Genomic DNA, 25,625 nt, shown 5'->3' with positions numbered 1-25,625 from the left:
GACAGCACAGCAGCTGAGGTAGTCAGTGCAGAGTATTATCCATCAGTTCCCATTTGTCGACTTCAGGAAGGAACCTCCCCAAGAGATTGATTTTAGTTCAGAGGAATGGCAGTGTTGCAGGCAGGATTGGCTCCACGTGCCCCAAAGGTAAATGGGGCTTCTGTCATAGGCATTCCTTACAGTGGCTCATGTAGTGTCTAACAGATCAGTAGAGACCTGGCCATTGAGTCCTGCACCGGATTCCGTCTAGAATCTTCACAAATCCCATGTGATCAGATGCTGGACTTTCAAGGAAATACTTTAGGATCGGTAGCTGCAGATGAGCTGGGATGACGAGCAACCATTTCCACCCCACTAGATTACACAATGTTCTGTTTATTAACTGGAATTCTCGTGGGTCAGTTCCTCATTCTTCAGGACTTCTATGGTTTAAGCAGTGATGGATCTTCTGTCTGTTCAGTAGCAATGTCATTTAATGCAGTGACGTTGAGATTTTGTCTGCACTACTATGTTCCACCAAGGGAATGCTTCAAAGGCAGACAGCATCCTTGTTTGTGTCTGCTCCCATTTTTGTGTAGGATGGTGATGTATTCCTGAAGCGTGTGTGCCCATCTCACCAACTGACCTGACGGATCCTACAGACTAGTCAGCCAGCATACAGAATGGTGATCTGTTGCAACGGTGATCAGTTTGCCAAGTAAATATGGCTAGAATATGTTGATGACGCAAACAACCGTGGGGCACTCTTTCTCAGTTGTAGGGTAGTTCTTCTTGGCTTTGAAGAGTACTCTTTTCAGACCTTCCTGAATTTGTACTAGAACTGTCCCTGTCCCAAAACCACAAGCATCAGTGTGAAGTTCTGTCTGAGCATTCTTCAGAGAAAATGTTAGCACCTCTTTAAGTGCGCAGAGAGATTTCCTGTGCCTCGTTTCAGGAAAATTTGGCTTCTCCCTGCAGTAGTTCGTGTAAGGGACATGCCTTGGTACAGAACATATTCTAGCCATATTTACTTGGCAAACTGTTCACTGTTGTGACAGATCACAATTCTGTATGCTGACTGACTAGTCTGTAGGATCAGTCAGGAAAAACAGCTCCTGAATTAACTAGCACATGGACTAGTTGGTCACTGATGATGACGTTGATGAGATTTCCTGTTATCCTGGTAACTTTCATCCATGGATGACTTTCACCTTTGGTGGCCTCACCTCCATGGATGGCCACATCACTTAGGTTTCCTGAATTCAGTGGGTGGGCAAGCAGCTAGTACCTCAGCACACTAACAGGAAACGGCTCTGGCATATTAGGGAGCAACCTTTTCCAGGGAATTGCGATGGACTTTGGCTTACAGGTCAACTATAATTGTCTGCAGTTGATTGACATGAATAGGGTTGTTGTGATGGTTGATGTCTTGTGGGATAATAGTGAAATACTCGTCCTCTTTCTCTGCAGTTGCATGCAATATGTCCAGGTGGTCACAGTGAAAACAGACTGGTGTGTTGTCCTCCATCCTACAAATGTCTGTTTTTCTGTGGGGCGTTTTACATAGTGGAGTTGGTTGTACCTGTGTCAGTTGGATGCTGGGGTGTCTTTGGACAGAAGCAGCGTTAAGTCCTACTTGGCTGGGTCCATTCCGACTGACTGATAGTGAACTGGTGCCAAAGATTGATACATGTAGTTTTCAATATTCCCTACTACCTCCTGACATATGGGGTCGACATTCACTGCTGCTAATTCTTGTGTATTTTGCCGGACATTTCAGGCTGCCATATAATGGTACACCTCTAAATCTACATGGATACACTGAAAATCATACGTAACTGCCTGGCAGCCTCTTGTCTTACTATCCTGTGTATGAGAGAAGTGAGGTCATGGTGCTCTTCCACACCTGCCATAGGGACCACATTCGGCTGTCCATCATACCTCTTCTGCTCAACTCTTTTCTTTTGTATTTCCTAGATGCACTGCCACCACCTGACGAATTCTTCTGTTATTGTAGGGTCCTTTACCACAAGAGATTGGTACATATCTTCTGCGACTCCTTTCACTAAATGCACGAGAATTTGTCAATTTCTGCCATTTGTTTGCTAAGTGGACTTGCTGTTGATTGTCACCAAATGGTTTCTTCAGTTCGGCCTGAAATTTGTTGCAGCTATTTAGCATCTCAATCCATTGCCAGGTTGGGCTGTGCTGCCCAAGTAGAAGTATACATTTGCAAAACACATCATCATTTATTTGGCGAGAACCAGTTGAATCCCTTCAACCATTTCATCAGGTCCAGACCAACGTCTCCAGAAAAGACTGATAGATAACCGAAGTGCAGCTGACTTCCTGCCAGTTTGGAGTCCATTGGTTCCCTAAACATAAGGATCTTAGGAATGATGAGCTGTTTGTATTCCATTTCCTGTCCATGCAGGAGGTGGCTTTTACACTGCCTGATTGGAGCTACGGTGATACAGATGATTTGATATATCTGCCATATCCACCGAACAATGTTATACAGAAACCACAATCAAGTCTAAATCTGGACGGGGGAATATCAATTAATTACAACATTTAGAACGGAAAGCAGATTTATTACTGACACCAATCTGCAGCCAGAACAGAACTCATCTCCTGAACTGAGAGTGCAGTTATTTATAAAAACAACGAACATTCCAGAATGCTAATATTCTTACCACCATTGAATAGTACAGGTATACAAATATTACAAAAGTAAAATATTTCAAGAATCTTCCAGAAATGACAAATGTCTCCACTGAAAAAAATGATTGCCATGAGATGGGTGTATGACTATAATTAATAACAAATATTATCAAGGTTCATCTAAGGACAATCATAAAACAGAAACAACAGAAATTGGTCCACATATGTAGTCTGGAAATTGATTATGTAGTCTGGAAATTGATTGTGGACAACAAAAAGCTCTACAGCCAAACAAGGTGTGTATTTAACTCAAATTCTTCCATCTGAAAGACACCTATTTAAATTAAAATCTTACCTCAGTTATGTTCAATACGATGCAGCATAACAGACGCACAAACTACATATGAATGGGAATGAAGAATAACAACTAACTGTCTCCATTACTTCTCCATAGCTGTAATGATGATGTCTTGCCAAATCACACAAACACAATAGTTCCTAAGAACTTGAGTTATCTGAATTAGTAGGGGAGTATGTTACACCAGCTACACTATATATTTACTTTCATCTACATCTACATCTACATTTATACTCCGCAAGCCACCCAACGGTGTGTGGCGGAGGGTACTTTACGTGCCACTGTCATTACCTCCCTTTTCTGTTCCAGTCGCGCATGGTTCGCGGGAAGAATGACTGTCTGAAAGCCTCCGTGCGCGCTCGAATCATTCATAATCTCCTTGGGAGGTATAAGTAGGGAGAAGCAATATATTCGATACCTCATCCAGAAATGCACCCTCTCCAAAGCTGGCGAGCAAGCTACACCGTGACGCAGAGCGCCTCTCTTGCAGAGTCTGCCACTTGAGTTTGCTAAACAACTCCGTAATGCTATCACGGTTACCAAATAACCCTGTGACGAAACGCGCCGCTGTTCTTTGGATTTTCTCTATCTCCTCCGTCAATCCGATCTGGTACGGATCCCACACTGATGAGTAATACTCAAGTATAGGTCGAACGAGTGTTTTGTAAGCCATCTCCTTTGTTGATGGACTACATTTTCTAAGCACTCTCCCAATGAATCTCAACCTGCTACCCGCCTTACCAACAATTAATTTTATATGATCATTCCACTTCAAATCGTTCCGTACGCATACTCCCAGATATTTTACAGAAGTAACTGCTACCAGTGTTTGTTCCGCTATCATATAATCATACAATAAAGGATCCTTCTTTCTATGTATTCGCAATACATTACATTTGTCTATGTTAAGGGTCAGTTGCCACTCCCTGCACCAAGTGCCTATCCGCTGCAGATCTTCCTGCATTTCGCTACAATTTTCTAATGCTGCAACTTCTCTGTATACTACAGCATCATCCGCGAAAAGCCACATGGAACTTCCGACACTATCTACTAGGTCATTTATACATATTGTGAAAAGCAATGGTGCCATAACACTCCCCTGTGGCACGCCAGAGGTTACTTTAACGTCTGTAGACGTCTCTCCATTGAGAACAACATGCTGTGTTCTGTTTGCTAAAAACTCTTCAATCCAGTCACACAGCTGGTCTGATATTCCGTAGGCTCTTACTTTGTTTATCAGGCGACAGTGCGGAACTGTATCGAACGCCTTCCGGAAGTCAAGGAAAATAGCATCTACCTGGGAGCCAGTATCTAATATTTTCTGGGTCTCATGAACAAATAAAGTGAGTTGGGTCTCACACGATTGCTGTTTCCGGAATCCATGTTGATTCCCACAGAGTAGATTCTGGGTTTCCAAAAACGACATGACACTCGAGCAAAAAACATGTTCTAAAATTCTACAACAGATCGACGTCAGAGATATAGGTCTACAGTTTTGCGCATCTGCTAGATGACCCTTCTTGAAGACTGGGACTACCTGTGCTCTTTTCCAATCATTTGGAACCTTCCGTTCTTCTAGAGATTTGCGGTACACGGCTGTTAGAAGGGGGGCAAGTTCTTTCTCGTACTCTGTGTAGAGACGGATTGGTATCCCCTCAGGTCCAGTGGACTTTCCTCTGTTGAGTGATTCCAGTTGCTTTTCTATTCCTTGGACACTTATTTCGATATCAGCCATTTTTTCGTTTGTGCGAGGAGTTAGAGAAGGAACTGCAGTGCGGTCTTCCTCTGTGAAACAGCTTTGGAGAAAGGTGTTTAGTATTTCAGCTTTACGCGTGTCATCCTCTGTTTCAATGCCATCATCATCCCGGAGTGTCTGGATATGCTGTTTCGAGCCACTTACTGATTTAACGTAAGACCAGAACTTCCTAGGATTTTCTGTTAAGTCGGTACATAGAATTTTACTTTCAAATTAACTGAACGCTTCACGCATAGCCCTCCTTATGCTAACTTTGACATCGTTTAGGTTCTGTTTGTCTGAGAGGTTTTGGCTGCGTTTAAACTTGGAGTGAAGCTCTCTTTGCTTTCGCAGTAGCTTCCTAACTTTGTTGTTGAACCACGGTGGGTTTTTCCCGCCCCTCACAGTTTTACTCGGCACGTACCTGTCTAAAACGCATTTTACAATTGCCTTAAGGTAGTCTGAAATCTGCCTTCTATTACTCTTGCTAAAGAGATAAACCTTCCTCCCTTTTTTTATATTCCTATTAACTTCCATATTCAGAGATGCTGCAAAGGCCTTATGATCACTGATTCCCTGTTCTGCACTTACAGAGTCGAAAAGTTCGGGTCTGTTTGTTATCAGTAGGTTCAAGATGTTATCTCCACGAGTCGGTTCTCTGTTTAATTGCTCGAGGTAATTTTCGGATAGTGCACTCAGTATAATGTCACTCAATGCTCTGTCTCTACCACCCGTCCTAAACATCTGAGTGTCCCATTCTATATTTGGTAAATTGAAATCTCCACCTAAGACTATAATATGCTGAGAAAATTTATGTGCAATGTATTCCACATTTTCTCTCAGTTGTTCTGCAACTAATGCTGCTGAGTCGGGAGGTCGGTAAAAGGAGCCAATTATTAACCTAGCTCGGTTGTCGAGTGTAACCTCCACCCATAATATTTCACAGGAACTATCCACTAACAGCGACAAACACGCCACCACCGGTTGCATGCAATCTATCCTTTCTAAACACCGTCTGTGCCTTTGTAAAAATTTCGGCTGAATTTATCTCTGGATTCAGCCAGCTTTCTGTACCTATAATGATTTCAGCTTCGGTGCTTTCTATCAGCGCTTGAAGTTCCGGTACTTTACCAATGCAGCTTCGACAGTTTACAATTACAATACCGATTGCTGCTTGGTCCCCGCATGTCCTGACTTTGCCCCGCACCCTTTGAGGCTGTTGCCCTTTCTGTACTTGCCCGAGGCCATCTAACCTAAAAAACCGCCCAGTCCACGCCACAGAACCCCTGCTACCAGTGTAGCCGCTTGCTGCGTGTAGTGGACTCCTGACCTATCCAGCGGAACCCGAAACCCGACCACCCTATGGCGCAAGTCGAGGAATCTGCAGCCCACACGGTCGCAGAACCGTCTCAGCCTCTGATTCAGACCCTCCACTCTGTTCTGTACCGAAGGTCCACAGTCAGTCCTGTCGACGATGCTGCAGATGGTGAGCTCTGCTTTCATTCCGCTAGCGAGACTGGCACTCTTCACCAAATCAGATAGCCGCCGGAAGCCAGAGAGGATTTCCTCCGATCCATAGCGACACACATCATTGGTGCCGACATGAGTGACCACCTGCAGATGGGTGCACCCTGTACCCTTCATGGCATCCGGGAGGACCCTTTCCACATCTGGAATGACTCCCCCGGGTATGCACACGGAGTGCACATTGGTTTTCTTCCCCTCTCTTGCTGCCACATCCCTAAGGGGCCCCATTACGCGCCTGACGTTGGAGCTCCCAACTACCAGTAAGCGCACCCTCTGCGACTGCCCGGATCTTGCAGACTGAGGGGCAACCTCTGGAACAGGACAAGCAGCCATCTCCGGCCGAACATCAGTATCAGCCGGAGACAGAGCCTGAAACCGGTTCGTCAGACAAACTGGAGAGGCCTTCCGTTCAGCCCTCTGGAATGTCTTTCGCCCCCTACCACACGTCGAGATGACCTCCCACTCTACCACAGGTGAGGGATCAGCCTCAATGTGGGCAGTATCCCGAGCAGCCACAGTTGTAGTCCGATCGGGGGATGCGTGGGACGAGCTGGCCGTCCCCGACAAACCCCCATCCGGATCCCCACAGTGATGCCCATTGGCAAAAGCCTCAAGCTGTGTGACCGAAGCCAGCACTGCCTGAAGCTGGGAGCGAAGGGATGCCAACTCAGCCTGCATCCGAACACAGCAGTTGCAGTCCCTATCCATGCTAAAAACTGTTGTGCAAAGAACGTCTGAACTAATCTACAGAGAGCACAAACAAATCGACACAAAATTTAAACAGTTATTAAAATACAAGATTGCCTAGTAAATGCAGTAACGCTGCTACTTGCGCACTGCTGACACACTGCTTGGCGGCGAAAGGAGACTACGCGATTTTACACTATTCAGGTCTAAAATGCGATGCTACAACTCTCAAATACTATAATACGCCCGAAATTTATGAATTTGAACAATGCAAGTACCAAAAACACGCAAAGAAATTAAGAATTAAACTGTGTAACAAATGATGGAGCTAGGAGTATACGACTTTCTGCTGGCAGCTGCTTATCCAACGGTGGCAGGGAGTACACTGGCTGTGACCAACCGACACTGGCCGTTCAAAACAAAAACAGAAGACAGACGACTACGCAAATTTACACTATTCAGGTACTAAAACGCGATGCTACAACTCTCATATACTATAAAACGCCCGAAATTTATGAATTTAAACAATGCAAGTACCAAAAACACGCAAAGAAATTAAGAATTAAACTATGTAACAAATGAGTGAGCTAGGAGTATACGACTTTCTGCTGGCAGCTGCTTATCCAACGGCGGCAGGGAGCACACTTTCAGGTCATAAAAAAAAAAAACGAAAAAGTTTCTGACAACTACTCCTATTCTGTAGAGGAATGTCTATTATTGTAGTGTGTAAAAGATGGTGGCTACAAATTACTAACTCATATATACACCTGACTCATTCCACATCATTATGATTTATCATAAAAATGATTCATGGCACATGAAACTAAGTAATTCACCCCTACCATAAGGTTTTTACCTACTGAAAGTTATCACTCCAGAAAATGCGCCTAATACACCCAATTTATACTATACTTACTACAGCCACACCATTCGCAAAACATACTACACTAGATGTAGGGCCATGTGCAAAACTAGTCTTGTCATTTACTAGATGATGATGTGTTGACTGCATCCCTTTCTATATAGAGATGAAAGACAACAAAAAAGCCAGAACACACAAAAGAACACAAATAAACAGCCCACCTTGGGGCTGCCCCTAGTACCCAACTGCTGAACATGCTTAACAGAATGAGTCAAAGTGACCTGAGCAGATGCTACAACACGCAGGCCATTTGGCTTCAACAACCCAGCACCACTGTCCATGGCACACAGTGTACTAATGTACTACCTTTCATCACTTTTCTGATGTTTTTTTCATTTGCCCCCTATCCTCTTCATAAAAATTAGGCCCACACCACCCTCTCATGTTGTGAGGGAAATCTCCTTCAAAACCTTCTCCTATCCAGCATCTATAAACTGATTCCCCTTCTTTTCTGAAGAAGACATCTACAGTATAGTTCCACAGACTTGAAGTGTTATTTTTATGTGTGCTATCACTTATACTGGCAGCTGTTATTTCTTAAGGTACATACCAACCAGCTCATCAGTCTCTTTTGGAAACTAATAATTTTCTGCAAATGACATCAATATATACTTTTTGCACAAATTTCAATATTTGATTAATGTTTTGTATCTTAGAAATTGTGACTTATTACTTACCTTTCACTAAATTTATCTTCTTAGGCTCAAATGGTATCTTGTTTAATTTCAGAAGGAGAAGTACTGCTCGAGATGGTTGCGAGAAAATATCAAAGTAAAATTTTAATGACATTATTTGTTTCTTTAAGTCACGTCACAAATATGACAAAAATTGTAGGCTGTGCTGTTGTTCTGAAATCTGCAATGTTGATACAACCACAAATTAACATGTTACCTTTTATTAAAGAACTAACATCAGACATCCAAGTACTTTGTTTTACTTGTTAATTCCACACTCATTACTGTCACATGTATTCCAGAAAATAATGGAGATCAGCGCCTTACAGTTTGTAACAACAGTGTGCAAACTAAGGTAACATATGTGGACCCTGACCTATTGGTATGAGAAATGACAAGTGAAGGTATCATTTACTACTTAATTTCAACATTTGTATTTTTTATGAATGCAGTATAACACACATAATGGAACTTGTGGAGTAACCATGTCATATGTATGATAAATAAGTAAGGAGAAGCTTTGAACACACAATTTAGTACTGGATGGAAATTTAACTCGCACCCATACGTAACAAAGTCACATCATAAATTGGAAATCTTTGGGGTTGAGAAACAAGTGAAGGAATGTGGCATAGACAAGCAGCTTATTATACTGACACTTCATCCACGGTTACCCATCATTAATATTTGTCCATTTATACTTTTAATAAATGCCATATGCTATCTCCTTAACCTCATTGCCAACAAAACAAGTATCATCATCTCAGAAGCAAGAACTTACACAAAAATGCAGGTCTGGTTTATCATTGTCTAAGTTACTCAATATCTATCACTGCACACACATCTGCTGAGTCTTCTTCACACTGCATAGTTACCTATGTATTATACAAAAGGTAGAGGGGGGGGGGGGGCTCTTTCCCCACTGAATAGTTAATTCATTTCACATTTATGTAGTAATTTCTGAGTGTTTCCAAACTATTGCTTTATAGCCATGGTGAACTTACTTATTTCTGGCACAAAGTGGAATTACATCTTGAACCTTAAACAAAACCGCAAATGCTATGTAGTAATTATTTCTTCATCTTCTTTGCAGTTGTGTATATCACCTGAAATGTGTTTTTCTCTCTTAAGTGATAAATATACTTAGGAAGCACATGAACTGGCAAGTAAGGACATAACAATTCCTTAATCCTAGCAATACCAATGCATTTTCCATGATGTTTAATAGGTACAGAATATGAAAATATATTTCAGCACTATCTTAGCAACACCAATGCGTTTTCCGTAACGTTTCCACTGAGTCGAGTGGTACTTTATGACCATCACAAAAAATTTAAAATATACAAATTTCGTTTATTGCCATTGATTTTCATTCACAACATACTTTTTAAAATTACATAAACTCATAAGAAGAGGCCTGAATCTGAATATATGAATATGACATTTGTTGCAAAAAATTACATTCACAACTTAAACATAAATTTTTGGGTTAAGTTTTATTGAAAAATTTAAAAGTTACAGAACCTCATATAAGAAATTACTAATCACAATAAATATATTTTCCTCCAAATTTTAAAATGTACAGTGCCAGACTAGATTACAATATTTTCAAAAGGAGGGCATAAAGTATCTCCCCCCCCCCCCCCCCCCCCCCCACCATGGTAACAAAAGGCCTGTGTAAGATGATCAGATATAAATTTTAAACTTTTATAAGTGTTGCAAAACCTTTACACAATAAAAATTTTTCAACACAATTGAACTAAAAATTATTCTGTAAGATTGTAATAAAGAGATGCAAAATTTCCTTACATTTTTTCAAGCAAATAAACACAGTGAATAATACTCCCAAATGCAATGTTTGTTAAACTTTTTTGTTACTTTAACAATGTATTGACCCTAATTAAAATTGTTATTATTAATAAAGAGGTCAAAGAATTTTGCACACACACACACACACACACACACACACACACACACACACACACACACATATATATATTCAGTCCTCCCCCCCCCCCCCTCCCATGAACCATGAACCACGGACTTTGCCATTGGTGGGGAGGCTTGCGTGCCTCAGAGATACAGATGGCCTTGTAACACTAACCAAAACGGCCTTGCTGTGCTGGTGCTGCGAACAGCTGAAAGCATGGGGAAACTACAGCCATAATTTTTCCACAAGGCCATGCAGCTTTACTGTATGGTTAAATGATGATGGCATACTCTTGGGTAAAATATTCCGGAGGTAAAACAGTCCCCCATTCGGATCTCCGGGCGGGGACTACTCAGGAGGACGTCGTTATCAGGAGCAAGAAAACTGGCATTCTACGGATCGGAGTGTGGAATGTCAGATCCATTAATCAGGCAGGTAGGTTAGAAAATTTAAAAAGGGAAATGGACAGGTTAAAGTTAGATATAGCGGGAATTAGTGAAATTCGGTGGCAGGAGGAACAAGACTTTTGGTCAGGTGAATACAGGGTTATAAATACAAAATCAAATAGGGGTAATGCTGGAGTAGGTTTAATAATGAATAAAAAAATAGGAGTGCGGGTAAGCTACTACAAACAGTATAGTGAACGCATTATTGTGGCCAAGATAGACACGGAGCCCATGGCTACTACAGTAGTACAAGTTTATATGCCAACTAGCTCTGCAGATGATGATGAAATTGATGAAATGTATGATGAGATAAAAGAAATTATTCAGGTAGTGAAGGGAAACGAAAATTTAATAGTCATGGGTGACTGGAACTTGACAGTAGGGAAAGAAAGAGAAGGAAACATAGTAGGCGAATATGGAATGGGGTAAGGAATGAAAGAGGAAGCCGCCTGGTAGAATTTTAGAGCATAACTTAATCATAGTTAACACTTGGTTCAATAATCGTAAAAGGAGGTTGTATACATGGAAGAAGCCTGGAGATACTGGAAGGTCTCTGATAAATTATATAATGGTAAGACAGAGATTCAGGAACCAGGTTTTAAATTGTAAGACATTTCCAGGGGCAGATGTGGACTCCGACCACAATCTATTGGTTATGAACTGTAGATTAAAACTGAAGAAACTGCAAAAAGGTGGGAATTTAAGGTGATGGGACCTGGATAAACTGACTAAACCAGAGGTTGTACAGAGTTTCAAGGAGAGCATAAGGGAACAATTGAAAGGAATGGGGGAAAGAAATACAGTAGAAGAAGAAAGGGTAGCTCTGAGGGATGAAGTAGTGAAGGCAGCAGAGGATCAAGTAGGTAAAAAGACGAGGGCTAATAGAAATCCTTGGGTAACAGAAGAGATATTGAATTTAATTGATGAAAGGAGAAAATATAAAAATGCAGTAAATGAAGCAGGCAAAAAGGAATACAAACGTCTCAAAAATGAGAACAGGAAGTGCAAAATGGCTAAGCAGGGATGGCTAGAGGACAAATGTAAGGATGTAGAGGCTTATCTCACTAGGGGTAAGATAGATACTGCCTACAGGAAAATTAAAGAAACCTTTGGAGAAAAGGGAACCACTTGTATGAATATCAAGAGCTCAGATGGAAACCCAGTTCTAAGCAAAGAATGGAAAGCAAAAAGGTGGAAGGAGTATATCGGGGGTCTATACAAGGGTGATGTAGTTGAGGACAATATAAGGGAAATGGAAGAGGATGTAGATGAAGATGAAATCAGAGATACGATACTGCGTGAAGAGTTTGACAGAGCACTGAAAGACCTGAGTCGAAACAAGGCCCCGGGAGTAGACAACATTCAATTAGAACTACTGACAGCCTTAGGAGAGCCAGTCCTGACAAAACTCAACCATCTGGTGCGCATTATGTATGAGACAGGCGAAATACCCTCAGACTTCAAGAAGGATATAATAATTCCAATCCCAAAGAAAGCAGGTGTTGACAGATGTGACAATTACCGAACTATCAGTTTAATAAGCCATGGCTGCAAAATTCTAACGCGAATTCTTTACAGACGAATGGAAAAACTGGTAGAAGCCGACCTCGGGGAAGATCAGTTTGGATTTCGTAGAAATGTTGGAACACGTGAGGCAATACTGACCTTACGACTTGTCTTAGAAAGTAGAATAAGGAAAGGTAAACCTATGTTTCAACATTTGTAGACTTAGAGAAAGCTTTTGACAATGTTGACTGGAAAACGCTCTTTCAAATTCTGAAGGTGGCAGGGGTAAAATACAGGGAGCGAAAGGCTATTTACAATTTGTACAGAAACCAGATGGCAGTTATAAGAGTTGATAGGAATGAAAGGGAGCAGTGGTTGGGAAGGGAGTAAGACAGGGTTGTAGCGTCTCCCCGATGTTATTCAATCTGTATATTGAGCAAGCATGGTTGTAGCCTCTCCCCGATGTTATTCAATCTGTATATTGAGCAAGCAGTAAAGGAAACAAAAGAAAAATTCTGTGTAGGTATTAAAATCCATGGAGAAGAAATAAAAACTTTGAGGTTCGCCGATGACATTGTAATTCTGTCAGAGACAACAAAGGACTTGGAGGAGCAGTTGAACAGAATGGGCAGTGTCTTGAAAGGAGGATATAAAATGAACATCAACAAAAGCAAAGTAAGGATAATGGAATGTAGTTGAATTAAATCAGGTGATGCTGAGGGAATTAGATTAGGAAATGAGACACTTAAAGTAGTAATGGAGTTTTGCTATTTGGGGAGCAAAATAACTGATGATGGTCGAAGTAGAGAGGATATAAAATGTAGACTGGCAATGGCAAGGAAAGCATTTCCGAAGAAGAGAAATTTGTTAACATCAAGTATATATTTAAGTGTCAGGAAGTCATTTCTGAAAGTATTTGTATGGAGTGTAGCCATGTATGGAAGTGAAACATGGACGATAAATAGTTTGGAGAAGAAGAGAATACAAGCTTTCGAAATGTGGAAGAATGCTGAAGATTAGATGGGTAGATCACATAACTAATGGGGAGGTATTGAATAGAATTGGGGAGAAGATGAGTTTGTGGCACAACCTGACAAGAAGAAGGGACCAGTTGGTAGGACATGTTCTGAGGCATAAAGGGATCACAAATTTAGCATTGGAGGGCAGCGTGGAGGGTAAACATCGCAGAGGGAGACCAAGATATGAATACACTAAACAGATTCAGAAGGATGTAGGTTGCAGTAATTACTGAGAGATGAAGAAGCTTGCACAGGATAGAGTAGCATGGAGAGCTGCATCAAATCAGTCTCAGGACTGAAGACAATAACAACAACAACATTCAGTCAATTTGAGATTTAATATTGACTTCTGAAGTTCACTTGTAACATTGGTATTTGTCAAATTATGAATTAAATTGTTTCTTATGAACAACTTATAAGTCATTCAACTAGTATCTTGTTTCCAGATTGAGTCTCTATTGTTTGCCGGGCCTAAGTGGCTCATATCAAAATCTTATAGTATCTACATGTCATGAGGTAACATTACAGCTTATGTAAAGCTTTGTAATATTTTCTACAAGTTATTTTAGTATATCAGTAACAACAAAAAATATACAATATGCTTAAAGACCCGGAAAGCATTACATTTTAATGCAACTCTACCAAACTAACAATCAAAGATTTCAATGGCATGTTAATAAAAATTTCATAGTTATGTGAGCTTATTTAACATTTTCAACACATGAAAAAGCCATTCCTACAGGTGAACAATGGTGCAAGTAGACGATGACTGCAGCAAGTGCAACATTATAGGAATGTTTCTAGGGAGATTGAAACACGGCATGCTCAGAGGATGGCAGAATGAGTGGAGATGAAATGAACTCAGGACAAGAGTATGGTAAGAGGAAGAGGAAGCCATCTTTCCAGGAGAACTTCAGCACAAGAGGATTGTAGGACTCTTTGACTGACTGGTGAATAGACAAAGGAAAACATCTAAATTCAGGCAAAGGTTTTGGTACAGTGCCACTACAAACTTCGAGAACGGATTACTGGAAAGTGGGATGGGATCTAAAGTTATCATTTTTCTTGCATTGTTTACCACTGACACCATACCACAGACAAAATATACTTGCATGATATACAGGCAGGGTCAACTGGGACACTGAGTGGCTATTTGTGATGTCTGTCAAAACAGTCAGATCATGGCCAACGTGCACATAAATGCCCTGGTGAAAGATCACAGGAAGCAGCAATTCTTGCAATCCTTCCATCCCCAACTCCTTGAGTAATTGTGTGGGAGCTATTGGATATGAAAATAGGGCAGATTTGGTAATTGTTGAAGATAGGCTGAATGGTCAGCAGTATGTGGCAACAATGGTAAAGCCTGATGTCATACACTTTATGAGCAGGGTAGTAAATGGCATGTTCATGAAAGAAAACACACTGCAGTGCACACAGGCATCTTGAGGAATGGTTAGATTCTTGAACAGCATACCTGTCCCATGATTTGTCATCCAAAGAGCAAGTCTGGGATACAATGGGCAAGGGATTGGTATTGGAAGTGTCACAGGGATTGACCAGGATGTTGCGGAGGTTGAGTGGGCATAGGAACACCACTTCTGGTGGGATGGGGAGGACCTTGGGCACGATGTCCCTCAATTGGTGGCATGATGACATATAACAATCAAAGTCGTGATGGAGGATGTGGTTCAGTTGTTACTGTCCAGGGTGGTACTGGGTGACATAGACACTCTTTTGTAGCTGGCTCTTCGGTGTGGGGAGACAGCACAGGAAATCTGTTTGTGGAGTAGGCCTTGGGAGTAGTGCCAGTCTGTGGAAGCTTTGGTGAGACCTACAGCATACTTGGAAAGGGGGCTCTTGTCACTGCAAATACACCATCCCCAGGTGGCAAGGCCGTAAGAGAGGGATTTTATTTATAGGCTTTCTTATCCCATCAAAGGCCAGGCCATCTGTGAAAGCAGCCATGTTGTATACAGCTCTGTTGCAGCCATTACACAACGTTTTATATTAGTATGACAACCAAAACTGCTCCCATCATCATCCTGACCTCAACCTACAGCATGCTACTGTCCCCAAACCCTCCACCCAACAGTTCCCAGTCCCTCGTCTTGCCACCTCCACCTCCTCCCTTTTCACATTCCCTCACCCTCTTTGTGTGCTGCCTTCTGACAATGTACCCACCCATCCTTTCCCCGTCCCGGCTTCTCTCTTTTTCTGCTCTTCATTCTTGTTCCCACCGCACCCCCCCCTCCAGACACTGCCCCTGGCAGCCACTAGTCTCAGCATGCATCACCAGACAGCACTCTCCTCTCCCCCACCCGTACTCTCCTATCCCTCCCCCTTCCTCGCTCCTCCAGATTGTTATTCAGGTGACAGTCACATTCCTGTGCGTGTGTGCAGCTCAGCAGGTCATCTTAACAGTGAGCAGCAATCTACCCTTTTCCTAAAGTGTTGTTAAAAGAAGGCCTTTTGCCAATAGCTCAAATATATAGCAGTGTTTTCGTTGTGCCTGTCTGTGAATCAACATCTCCTCTACATGGTGAGTAGTAATCTATCCTTTTCATAACACTACCATTATTCCATCCTGCATTTTCCATTGTTTAATACCAGTTAGGCCTATGATAAAGTCTATAAAGTTTGATAAACATTGCGCTAGTGCTCCATGGTGTATGATTTTCCAAAACACACACACATCATTTTCACATTTATTAATTAATTTATTTTTTTTTGCATGTTCTATCCATTTTTTAAACAATTGGCAATGATGTGCTCCACATGCATAGAACATTTCTGTCACAGTTACAGAATGCAAACAGTAATTTCTTTCAAATTTCTCCCTATCAACAGCAAATCCAATGAAAAATAACAGTGCCAAATGAACTGATGCATTATCTATCACAAACACACAATTTTCAAAATCATTTGGTTTATTGTACAGGATACTCATCTAGTTCTGTGCTTTTTACATGAAATCCTCAAGTTCGTGGCACATATCCTACTGGATAAAACCTGAGTTAAATATATTATTTGCACCTGTACTACTTTCCTTCAGAATATTAAACCATGAAAAGGCGAGTCAACTCATTTTCATAATGTAATGGAGAGACAGTTCAACTTACACAAATTAACTCATACTGGAATGCTTTCAAATCAGATGGCTACAATGGTATCATTTAGTGTCTATATTACCATAATTATTCTCCACTGACAAATCAACTTACCTGAACCATCACTGTTACCAAGACAGGACATAGATACAAACAGTAAGCATTCACATAGAAAGACTACTGTGTTACATGTTTTCAGCTTTCCATCTATAGTTAGTCTAAAAACTGTAATACTTTCAACCCAATGACGTTTTGCTTGTACAAGGCTCAAGTATTCCTCAACAAATTTGTGTGCATCAAACTAAAGGCACTCAGTATGGAAGTAAAATATGAACACAAACACTATTTATGATTTGATTTCAGAGTTTTCCTCGGTATAATTGATTGAATCCAGCTGATGGTTCCTTTTCTGTGTACAATGTTTCAGTTGACCTTATCTTCCTCAGGTGCTACTAATACGCATCTTGTGCATAGGAAGGTCATAAGACATGTGTTTCTCTTCTTTTGCAAACACTTTGATAATGTACGTTCACTTTTATACTGATCATCAACACAGTTTCTTCTGTGCAGGTCACTAGTATCCTCTTATGAATCCTTCAAGAACAGTAACTGAAATATCCAAATGTTTCCCTTATTTATTAATTCTTCCACTTAACTCTGTATACAAAACTGTACATTCAAATGCAATATCCCCTACCCCTTTCCCCCCATGCAAGTTTGCTGCAGATTATAACTGTATTGGAAAGTAACTTGACGTGGAACCCTCGACTTTCACAACCAGTGCTCTTACGTGAACTACACACACAGTTAGATGCAAAGTATCACCCTCCAATATCTCTTTGTAAGAGCACTGTTCACGGAATTGTAACACTTTTTCATTAAGAAATTACACCTGAATACTGTACTCCTCCACCTCCCACAGAAGATCAGGCAGCTTTCTCTTCACCTGTGATGATAATTAGCTACTATAGTTTACAATGAAGTAATGCCACATCAAGTGACACCAAACATAAAAAAAAAAAATGGGACAGCTTAGAAGATGCACTTACATTTGCACACTGGCTTAATTTAAAGACTGTATTTGTGCCCTAATTTCACTGGTCACAACACTCAGTTACACATCAAAGGAATTTTGGCTCCAACTAACAGCTTGACCCAACATATTCTCAAATAAAATACATCCTCAGCACACTGTGTAACTCAGATATTTCTATTAAGCAACTCAATGAAAGAGTCACTGATGCCTTTTTGAATACAACTCTACATATTGAGCAGCTGTACATACATGGGGTAGGGGTTCAATCGTCTCATTCATTCAGCTTGTTCTGTATATTCCATCAAGGATAAAGTGGACATGGAATGTGAAATAGGTCAAGGTATACATCAATAAAAGACAAGCAAATCATAGAAACTTAATCTGCACACTGTATTAACAATAAACTATCAGCATACTGCTTAATGCTAAAATGCGGAATGAATATTCATTCTTATTTCAGCTACTTTTAATTATGTAATTTACAATAAAAGCTGCTGCCTCCTCAGTTATATTACGTAGCTGCTGTTTATTTCCTACATACAACTTATTATTTACTTGAATACATTATATTATTTGTAAATAAAGAAACATGTTTACAGTATTTTAGTACTTGTCATGCAGCTTTACAACCAACACTGGTAGTCGTTATCCGATTATGAGTTTCATATAAATTCTTGTGTCAATGAACGAACTAGTTTACATGTAAAACGCGTCTTTCAAAATAATGATACTTTACAAATGAGCGATATTGCATCTTACCTTACTTGAAAAGCCGGGGATGTTTTCTTCTTCCCAGATCTCACGACACAACTGATACGATTCCTCTAAGTTGTTTTCGTTACCGTGTCCCCTCCACTTTACTGTTCAAAGTCCAGGTTGCAGTTAGTGAGATTTATCCTTCGTCACCGGTCCATTTGCAACGACGTCAACATTTTAATCGTTTGTTTACGCGTCGATGATGTTTTGGTACCTTTAAGGAACTTCGGTTCGGGCACTGATTGATTGTGCCACCCAATGAGAGGCGTCATTACATTCAATGACCTATGCTGCGAACTATTTACAATTTTTTTCTTTTTACATGTGAGTTCCAATATGAACAAACACATAATATCAGGTTACCTCCCATTATTAACGTGGGTGCACTCAGTGGCTGTGATATGATTTATAAATTATAGAGCGCAGCAATCATTCGTCCATTTTTTGCAGATTTTATGGGTCTAGTCTCTAGTGAAGCAGGGGATACAACACAACCCGTCGGCTTTGACCAATGACGTCATTCCTTAGTGGTAGATAGTAATGTCTTCACATCGAGGCATAGATAATAAAGCAGTTCTGTGTTCTAATAAGCGCTATCATTAAAATAAGTGAATGTGAATCTAAAAGCGATCGTTTATCTATATTTCACTATTTTACCATATTTCACTTTCTTATGCCACCAATATGCTTCAGTAGCTGATAAGTGTTTTTTGGCTTATTAAAAAAATATCTCACGAGATAGAATAAACTGATCCTAAAATACAGATGCTTCAGTAGCTAATAAGTGTTTTTTGGCTTTTTAAAAAAAAATCTCACGAGATAGAATAAACTGATCCTACTTCATTAAGCAATCAATAAAAAAACTAAACTAAAACATAACAGCTTTTGCTGTTATGTTTTAGTTTGGTTTTTTATTGATTGCTTAATAAAAGAGGATCAGTTTATTCTATCTCGTGAGTTTTTTTTTTAAGCCAAAAAACACTTATCAGCTACTGAAGGGAGCTACAACACTGAGAAGAATCGCTTCTCGGCTTTTGACAAGATCAATGTTTATCTCTCTCGCATTCCTTTGTTTCTCAACATTCTCCTCAGCTCTTTCATCTATGTAATACATGCTCTCTGGCGACTTGTGACGTCATTGGTCAAAGCCGACGGGTTGTATCCCCTGCTACACTAGACCCATATTTAGTGTCTTATTTTCGTTATAGAAATGGATTTGTCTGTTTGTGGGTATGTAATTTTCGTTACTGTCCGTCTACACGAGCTTCGGTTATTCCTCGTGTAATGTCTCTTGCAGCGGTTTCTCCGCAATATTTTTAGAAAATTTTATAAATTATATAACTCAGTACATATCTCGAAATATCTCTTCTTATCTTACCGATTATCAATGCAAAGTAGTTTCAAGCCCAATTATTCCTTGGAGTGTCCATTTACTCCATGGAATAGCTTCTCTGCTATCTATGTTTTCTCTTATGAAAAGAATGAAGGAATGCTTGCCGATTAGTCGTGAAAGAAGGAGGATGTATATGTATGTATTGTCGAGCTAGTCGCCATCTTTATGAGATTCTGTATGAGAAGGAATTTAATACATGAACTAAACTAAAGTAAGTGTGTTCGCGTATTATTTAACTGATTATTATTGACAGTGTCTGCTTACTACGCTGTGTTGCACGGGATCAGTGAGGAACGTCTCATTTACACTGGACGGACCTGCCATTTTGTATGCTCAAGATATCCAGTTACTTCAAATAAATAGGCTAACACGGTCTTACCAGCAGATCTCCTGTCTTCCCCATGTGATCACCGAAAGTTAATAATTATTACAAATGTTTCCAGGAGATCGACTGACAATTTTCGTCGCACCGAGACTTCGAAATTGCTTCACTGCCTTATGGAATTTAAGTTAAGCTCAATTTAATCAGGATAGAACAGTATTGAACTGTGTGAATGTGATAAGCCTGCTTTGTGATTGAAAATTCCGTTAACATACGCATGTTTTTACTATCCTGATCAGTGAAGCTAAATCAGGCCGGTATGAGAGAGGTTTTTTAAATTTTAGATCCCACAAAAAAAATATTAAATTTGGCTTCACTGTGACAGGATACATTTTTGAGCATTACTTAAACATTGTGTGAATTTTATGTTTCATGTGCACGAGAGAAAAGAAGACGAGGCCTGTTCCAGAAGTCACAATTTCGCCACAACCTACGATAACGTCATTCAGGCCAGACAATATACAATTAAATTTTTGTAGATAGAAATTTAGAATAACTATTTAAGGGCGACAAACTGAAATGTGACAACTATCGAGGAATCGCCCTGCTTAACGTCTGCTATAAGATCCTGTCCAATTGCCTCATACATAGAATTCAGCCAGTGGCAGAATCGGTGATTGGGGAGTACCAGGGAGGTTTCGGGCCAGGACGGTCAACAGTAAATCACATCTTCAGTCTCCGGCAGCTCACTGAGAAACTGGGTGAATATGGTAAAGATTAGCATATTTTATTCGTTGATTTTAAGAAGGCCTATGATTGCATACATCGTAAGAGCCTGCTCAACTGTTTAAGGGAGTTTGGCATAGCAGAGAAACTCATCAATCTGATAAAGATCTGTCTGAACGAGACACATGCAAAGTTGAGGATGGGAAATCGCGTAACTGAGGAATTTGAAATTGTGACAGGACTCAGGCAAGGAGTTGGGTTGTCCCCTATCCTGTTCAACTTTACCCTCGAGAAGACCATACGCGAGACCTTCCAAGAGAACGAAGGGATTGAAATCGAAGGAAAGAGACTGGCATACTTAGCCTATGCAGACGACATCTGTTTACTCTCTAGATCGGAAGAGGAGTTGGAGAATATGATCAAAGCACTAATGGAGGCTGCCAGCAAATTTGGGCTAAACATAAACGAAGCTAAGACAGAGTACCTCGTTATGACGCGTGGTCATTGTCAGACTGCTGATCATCTACAATCACTGCAGGTTGGGGACCATTCCTACAAGAGAGTGCAAGAATTCAAATACCTAGGGGCACTTTTCACTGAGAACTCGTCATGTGAAGCAGAGATCAATGCCAGAATACAAGCAGGAAACCGATCTTACCACAGCCCAGCACAACTGCTTCGGTCCAAATCTCTCTCCAGACAGTTCAAGATTCGACTGTACAAAACCCTGATCCAGCCTGTTGTTCTATATGGCTGTGAGACATGGAGTATCCGGAAACAGGACTTCCATAAGCTCCTTGTCTTTGAGAGAAAAGTGCTTCAGAAGATCTTCGGTCCGGTTCTGGATGCAGATACAGGGGAATGGAGGATCAGATACAACCGAGAGCTTGAGGAACTATACCAGCAGCCCAACATAGCAGGAGCTGTCAAAGCCAAACAAATGCAGTGGGCTGGCCATGTGGCCCGGATGGAAGATCACAGATGGCCTCGGAAGCTCCTGGATTTCACACCTACAGGAAAGAGACCGCCAGGGAGACCCAAGAAGCGTTGGAGGGATAGACTCCATGAAGATTTAAAACAAATGTCAATAGATGTGGACGAATGGCGGATAGCAGCAATGGACAGAATACAGTGGAGGAGGAAACTTGTAGATGCGTGTGGTCCACTGGGCCTGATCGCGTAGTAGTAGTAGTAATTTAAATGTCTATCGGTTTGAATCAGATTGATTGGGTTGAACTTTAGATAGGAAGTGTTTATTATAAGTGAGTATTATGCAAAGTTTAGGTCAGTGACATTATTAACTCAGATGCGAATGACTTTATATATTTGTTGTTCTGTGTATTAATGGTTCTTACTAGAGCGGCTTATAAAATGGCAATGCAACAGCAGAGCGAATCACAACAGCCCTCAGCTGTTTCTGAGGTTAGTGAAACATTAGTCGCTAGCTTAACTGAAGTAGTGCCTAGCGGCAGCAATAGTCAGGCCCCACAACAAAGCTTAAGTGTTTCGATGTCATCTGAGCAGGACGAAATAAACCCATTGACTGTAATCATGCAGCAGTTAACACTGTTAGCCAAAAATGTAACAGACTTAACTAAAGCGCAAATAGAGACTAAAAGGGAAATGAACAATTAGCAGCCAATCAAGTGAAAGTCCAGGAGCAATTAGAAGCTCATCTAGCGGAACTAAATAATAAATTAGTACAGAGTTTTCAGAAACTTGATGATAAATTAAATTAAACTGCGGAAGAATTGAAAATTCAGAATGAAAAAACAGAATTAAGATTAGCTGCTCAAATTGAGCAAGTCACTCAGCAGTGTAATGAAAATGCGAAGAAGTTACGCCTAGAGCTAACCGAGTATGTTGCTACTAAGCTTGATACTATTAAAGAGCAGGTGGAGTCAATCCCACAGATGGTTCAAGCACAAGAATAGATGCAATGTTCTATGGCGGTAAGTCCGGTATTAGTTGAAGTTCAAGATGAATTAAAGCAACAAGTAAATGAGATGTCAGCAGATATGCAGGATTTGAGACAAAATTAAAGCAACAAGTAAATGAGATGTCAGCAGATATGCAGGATTTGAGACAATCACAAGACAAGATCCCGAAGGACATCCAAAATTTGGATATATCCATAAATAACATAAAGGAGAGGCAAGACAAGGTTGATCATAAGGTAAACATTCTCACGGGAAAATTCTCGCAGTTAAGTTTGGAAAGGCAAAACATTTCTTCAGACAATATTGAACCTACGGTCAGAGCAGCTATACAATCTATGACCGAAAGTTCTGAAGAAAATTTATTTAGTAAAGGTTTTCGATAAGCCAGAGAACAACTAGGCAAAGAACTTAAACAATGGAAAGAAAACATTGATAGATCTTTAAATCTATCTCGAGAAGATTTGTGTTCCACGCAAGGAAATGAACCCATAACAAGATCTATCAATGAAGCTACATTATTTAACCGATCAAGTACAGACAGGACATTAATGCACACATTCGTTTTTGCAATCAACATCAATCACAACACTATGAGGGTAGTCATAATGACTATAATTGTAAAAGCAATACTGAGGAGAAAATGCTGAAACATCGTCAATTCCAGATCTATAACCCAGACAAGAAAAATGTTCATCCCGTAGTGTTTATAAGAAGTTTTAGGGGAGTACTGCCAAAGAATTGGAGTGAGTGGCAAAAGGTTAGTTTCGTGACCGGTGATATTCAGGGGTCAGGAGCTATATGGGCATCTGATATGATATCAGCTTGGGACACATATGAAGATTTTGAACGAGCATTTTTATCCAAAAACTGGTCCGAAGGAGTACAAGAACATTTAAGGCAGGAGGTATTATACCCGGAACCTTTTTCCTTTTCACGTGGGTCTTTAAAGAAATACTTTGAGAAATATATAAACAAATCGCGGTATTGGGATAAGCCTATGCCTCTAAAAGACGTGATTGGCATATTAAAATCTCGACTTCCGACCAGCATCAGAAATAGAATGCTGTATATTAATGAGCATGACCTTCACTCTTTCATGACTACACTTGACACTATATATATGATCGAGGAAGATGAACATCGGCCAAGACAACCGGTTATGCAGAGAAGAGCGATTGAGGCACCAAACGCAAACCAGAACGGAAACGGATTTAATAATTATTATACTAGGAATAGTCAGAGATTCAACGGAAACAATTGCAACAGAAATGGAAATTTCAATAACAGTGCAGCGAGGGGCAGATTCAGAGACAATCGAACAGGTCGCAGATACAACCCAATGTTTGGAAATGGAAGAGATTATCAGAACCAGCACTTTTCAAATAATAATAATGCGTACAGAAATTCTGACCCTCGATTTGAAGCAAATAACACAACCAGTCATCAACAACAAGTAGTAGATGATTCAATAGGAAATAATAATCGACATTTAAACTGAAGAGGGCCACTTTATGCTCCGTAAAGTGGGCTGGGGAATACAAAAGGGGCAAACCTGTTTTAAACGAAATTAATTCCGTGGCAATGTTGAGATATAATGAAGGCGAATTAATGACAGATGAATTGACGAGAGACTTAGAGGCCTGTGTAGTTGAAGATAAAAGGGTTCCTGTGTCTGAAATCATCACAGAAGTGGGAGGAATTTTAACCAATGTTGTATTGGACACAGCTTCATCTATAGATGTAGTATCCAGAACTTTGTTTCACAGAATTAGTAAAATTAAGAAAATCCCTGTCCTACCAGTACGAAATTGCTGAGTTATAGGTGCAGTGGGAGCAAAATCCCGGAACGTCAAGATACAAACGCTTATAGAGATAAAATTGGGAAATGTAGCTAAACAATGCACATTCCTTGTAGTGGAAAAGTTGTTAATAGATTGTATTCTGGGCATTGGAACTCTGCAAGCCTGCAATTACAAGTTGGACTTGGTAGAAGGAAAGGTGCATTTTAAAATCGAAGATCAATTTGTTACACTGATCTTACTGAGAAAGGAGGCAGTGTATGAGCGATATTTCCGTGGTGCTGCTGTGCAGTTGATTTGTGCTGAAAATAATAATATGTACCGACTGCTGATCAAGTCAATTCAAGTAGAGGATTTCAGACAAACAGTCGAACAGAAGATTGCTGAGTCAGATTGCTTAACGGATAGTCAGAGGGAACAATTATTCAATATATTAACAGAATATGAGTCAGTTTTCGATGAAAAGCCCGGAATTATTAGAGGATATGTTTGTACATTACAGATTAAGCCCCATAAGACATTTTGCCGCACACACTATCCCATTCCCTGGCGATTAAAACAACCAGTTCAGGAAGAGATACAAAAAATGTTAAACTGGAATCTTATTGAACCGTTGAACAGCCCATATTGTTCTCCGTTGCTTGTTGTACCAAAGCTAGGAGGAAAAGTTCGATTGGTATTAGATGCAAGGGAAATTAACAAAATTATAGTACTTGTGCGCACACATCCGGAGAACTTCGATGAGTTAATACAGAAATTTCAAGATGTATCCTATTTAACCAATATTGATTTGAGAATTTCGTTCTGGCAAGTCCAGTTAGACAAGGACTCAAGAAAATATATTGCTTTTATATATGGAGGGAGAAGCTATCAGTTCAAGGTCGTTCCGTTTGGTCTCAATATCAGCTCTGGAGTTTTTATTTCTGCGTTGGACTATGGCTTAGGACCAGAACTACGTAATCGAATAACAATTTTTGTGGACGATCTATTAATTGCCTCTAAAACTTGGGAGGAACATGTACAACTTATTAGGAGGATTTTTGCTGTGTTCAAACAAACTGGTATAACTGCAAATCTAAAAAAATCCCAATTTTCTCTA

General features: G+C 40.3%; 1 protein-coding gene across 14 annotated transcripts in view; it reads right to left on the bottom strand.

Moving 5' to 3' along the window:
* Positions 1-25,625, bottom strand: part of LOC126250272 (glutathione S-transferase theta-1-like) — a 320,818-nt gene that overhangs the window by 98,269 nt on the left and 196,924 nt on the right. For 2 of the 14 annotated variants that reach the window (XM_049951550.1, XM_049951547.1), the window contains one exon: positions 18,350-18,560. The exons of 7 other annotated variants lie outside the window; for them this stretch is intronic. Coding sequence is in view for 3 of the 7 variants with exons in the window: in XM_049951555.1 (XP_049807512.1) it covers positions 8,550-8,661 (112 nt within the window). In the remaining 4 variants the exon portion in view is untranslated. Of the gene's footprint in view, positions 1-8,549; positions 8,728-9,550; positions 9,653-18,349; positions 18,864-25,625 lie in introns of those variants that run through there. 5 more of the 14 variants (XM_049951555.1, XM_049951545.1, XM_049951554.1 and 2 more) reach the window with 5 other exon arrangements.

The sequence above is a fragment of the Schistocerca nitens genome, chromosome 1, assembly GCF_023898315.1.
Source record: "Schistocerca nitens isolate TAMUIC-IGC-003100 chromosome 1, iqSchNite1.1, whole genome shotgun sequence".
Taxonomy (NCBI): domain Eukaryota; kingdom Metazoa; phylum Arthropoda; class Insecta; order Orthoptera; family Acrididae; genus Schistocerca; species Schistocerca nitens.
The sequence above is the reverse complement of the archived record's forward strand: the minus strand, read 5'-3'. Positions and strand labels throughout refer to the sequence as shown.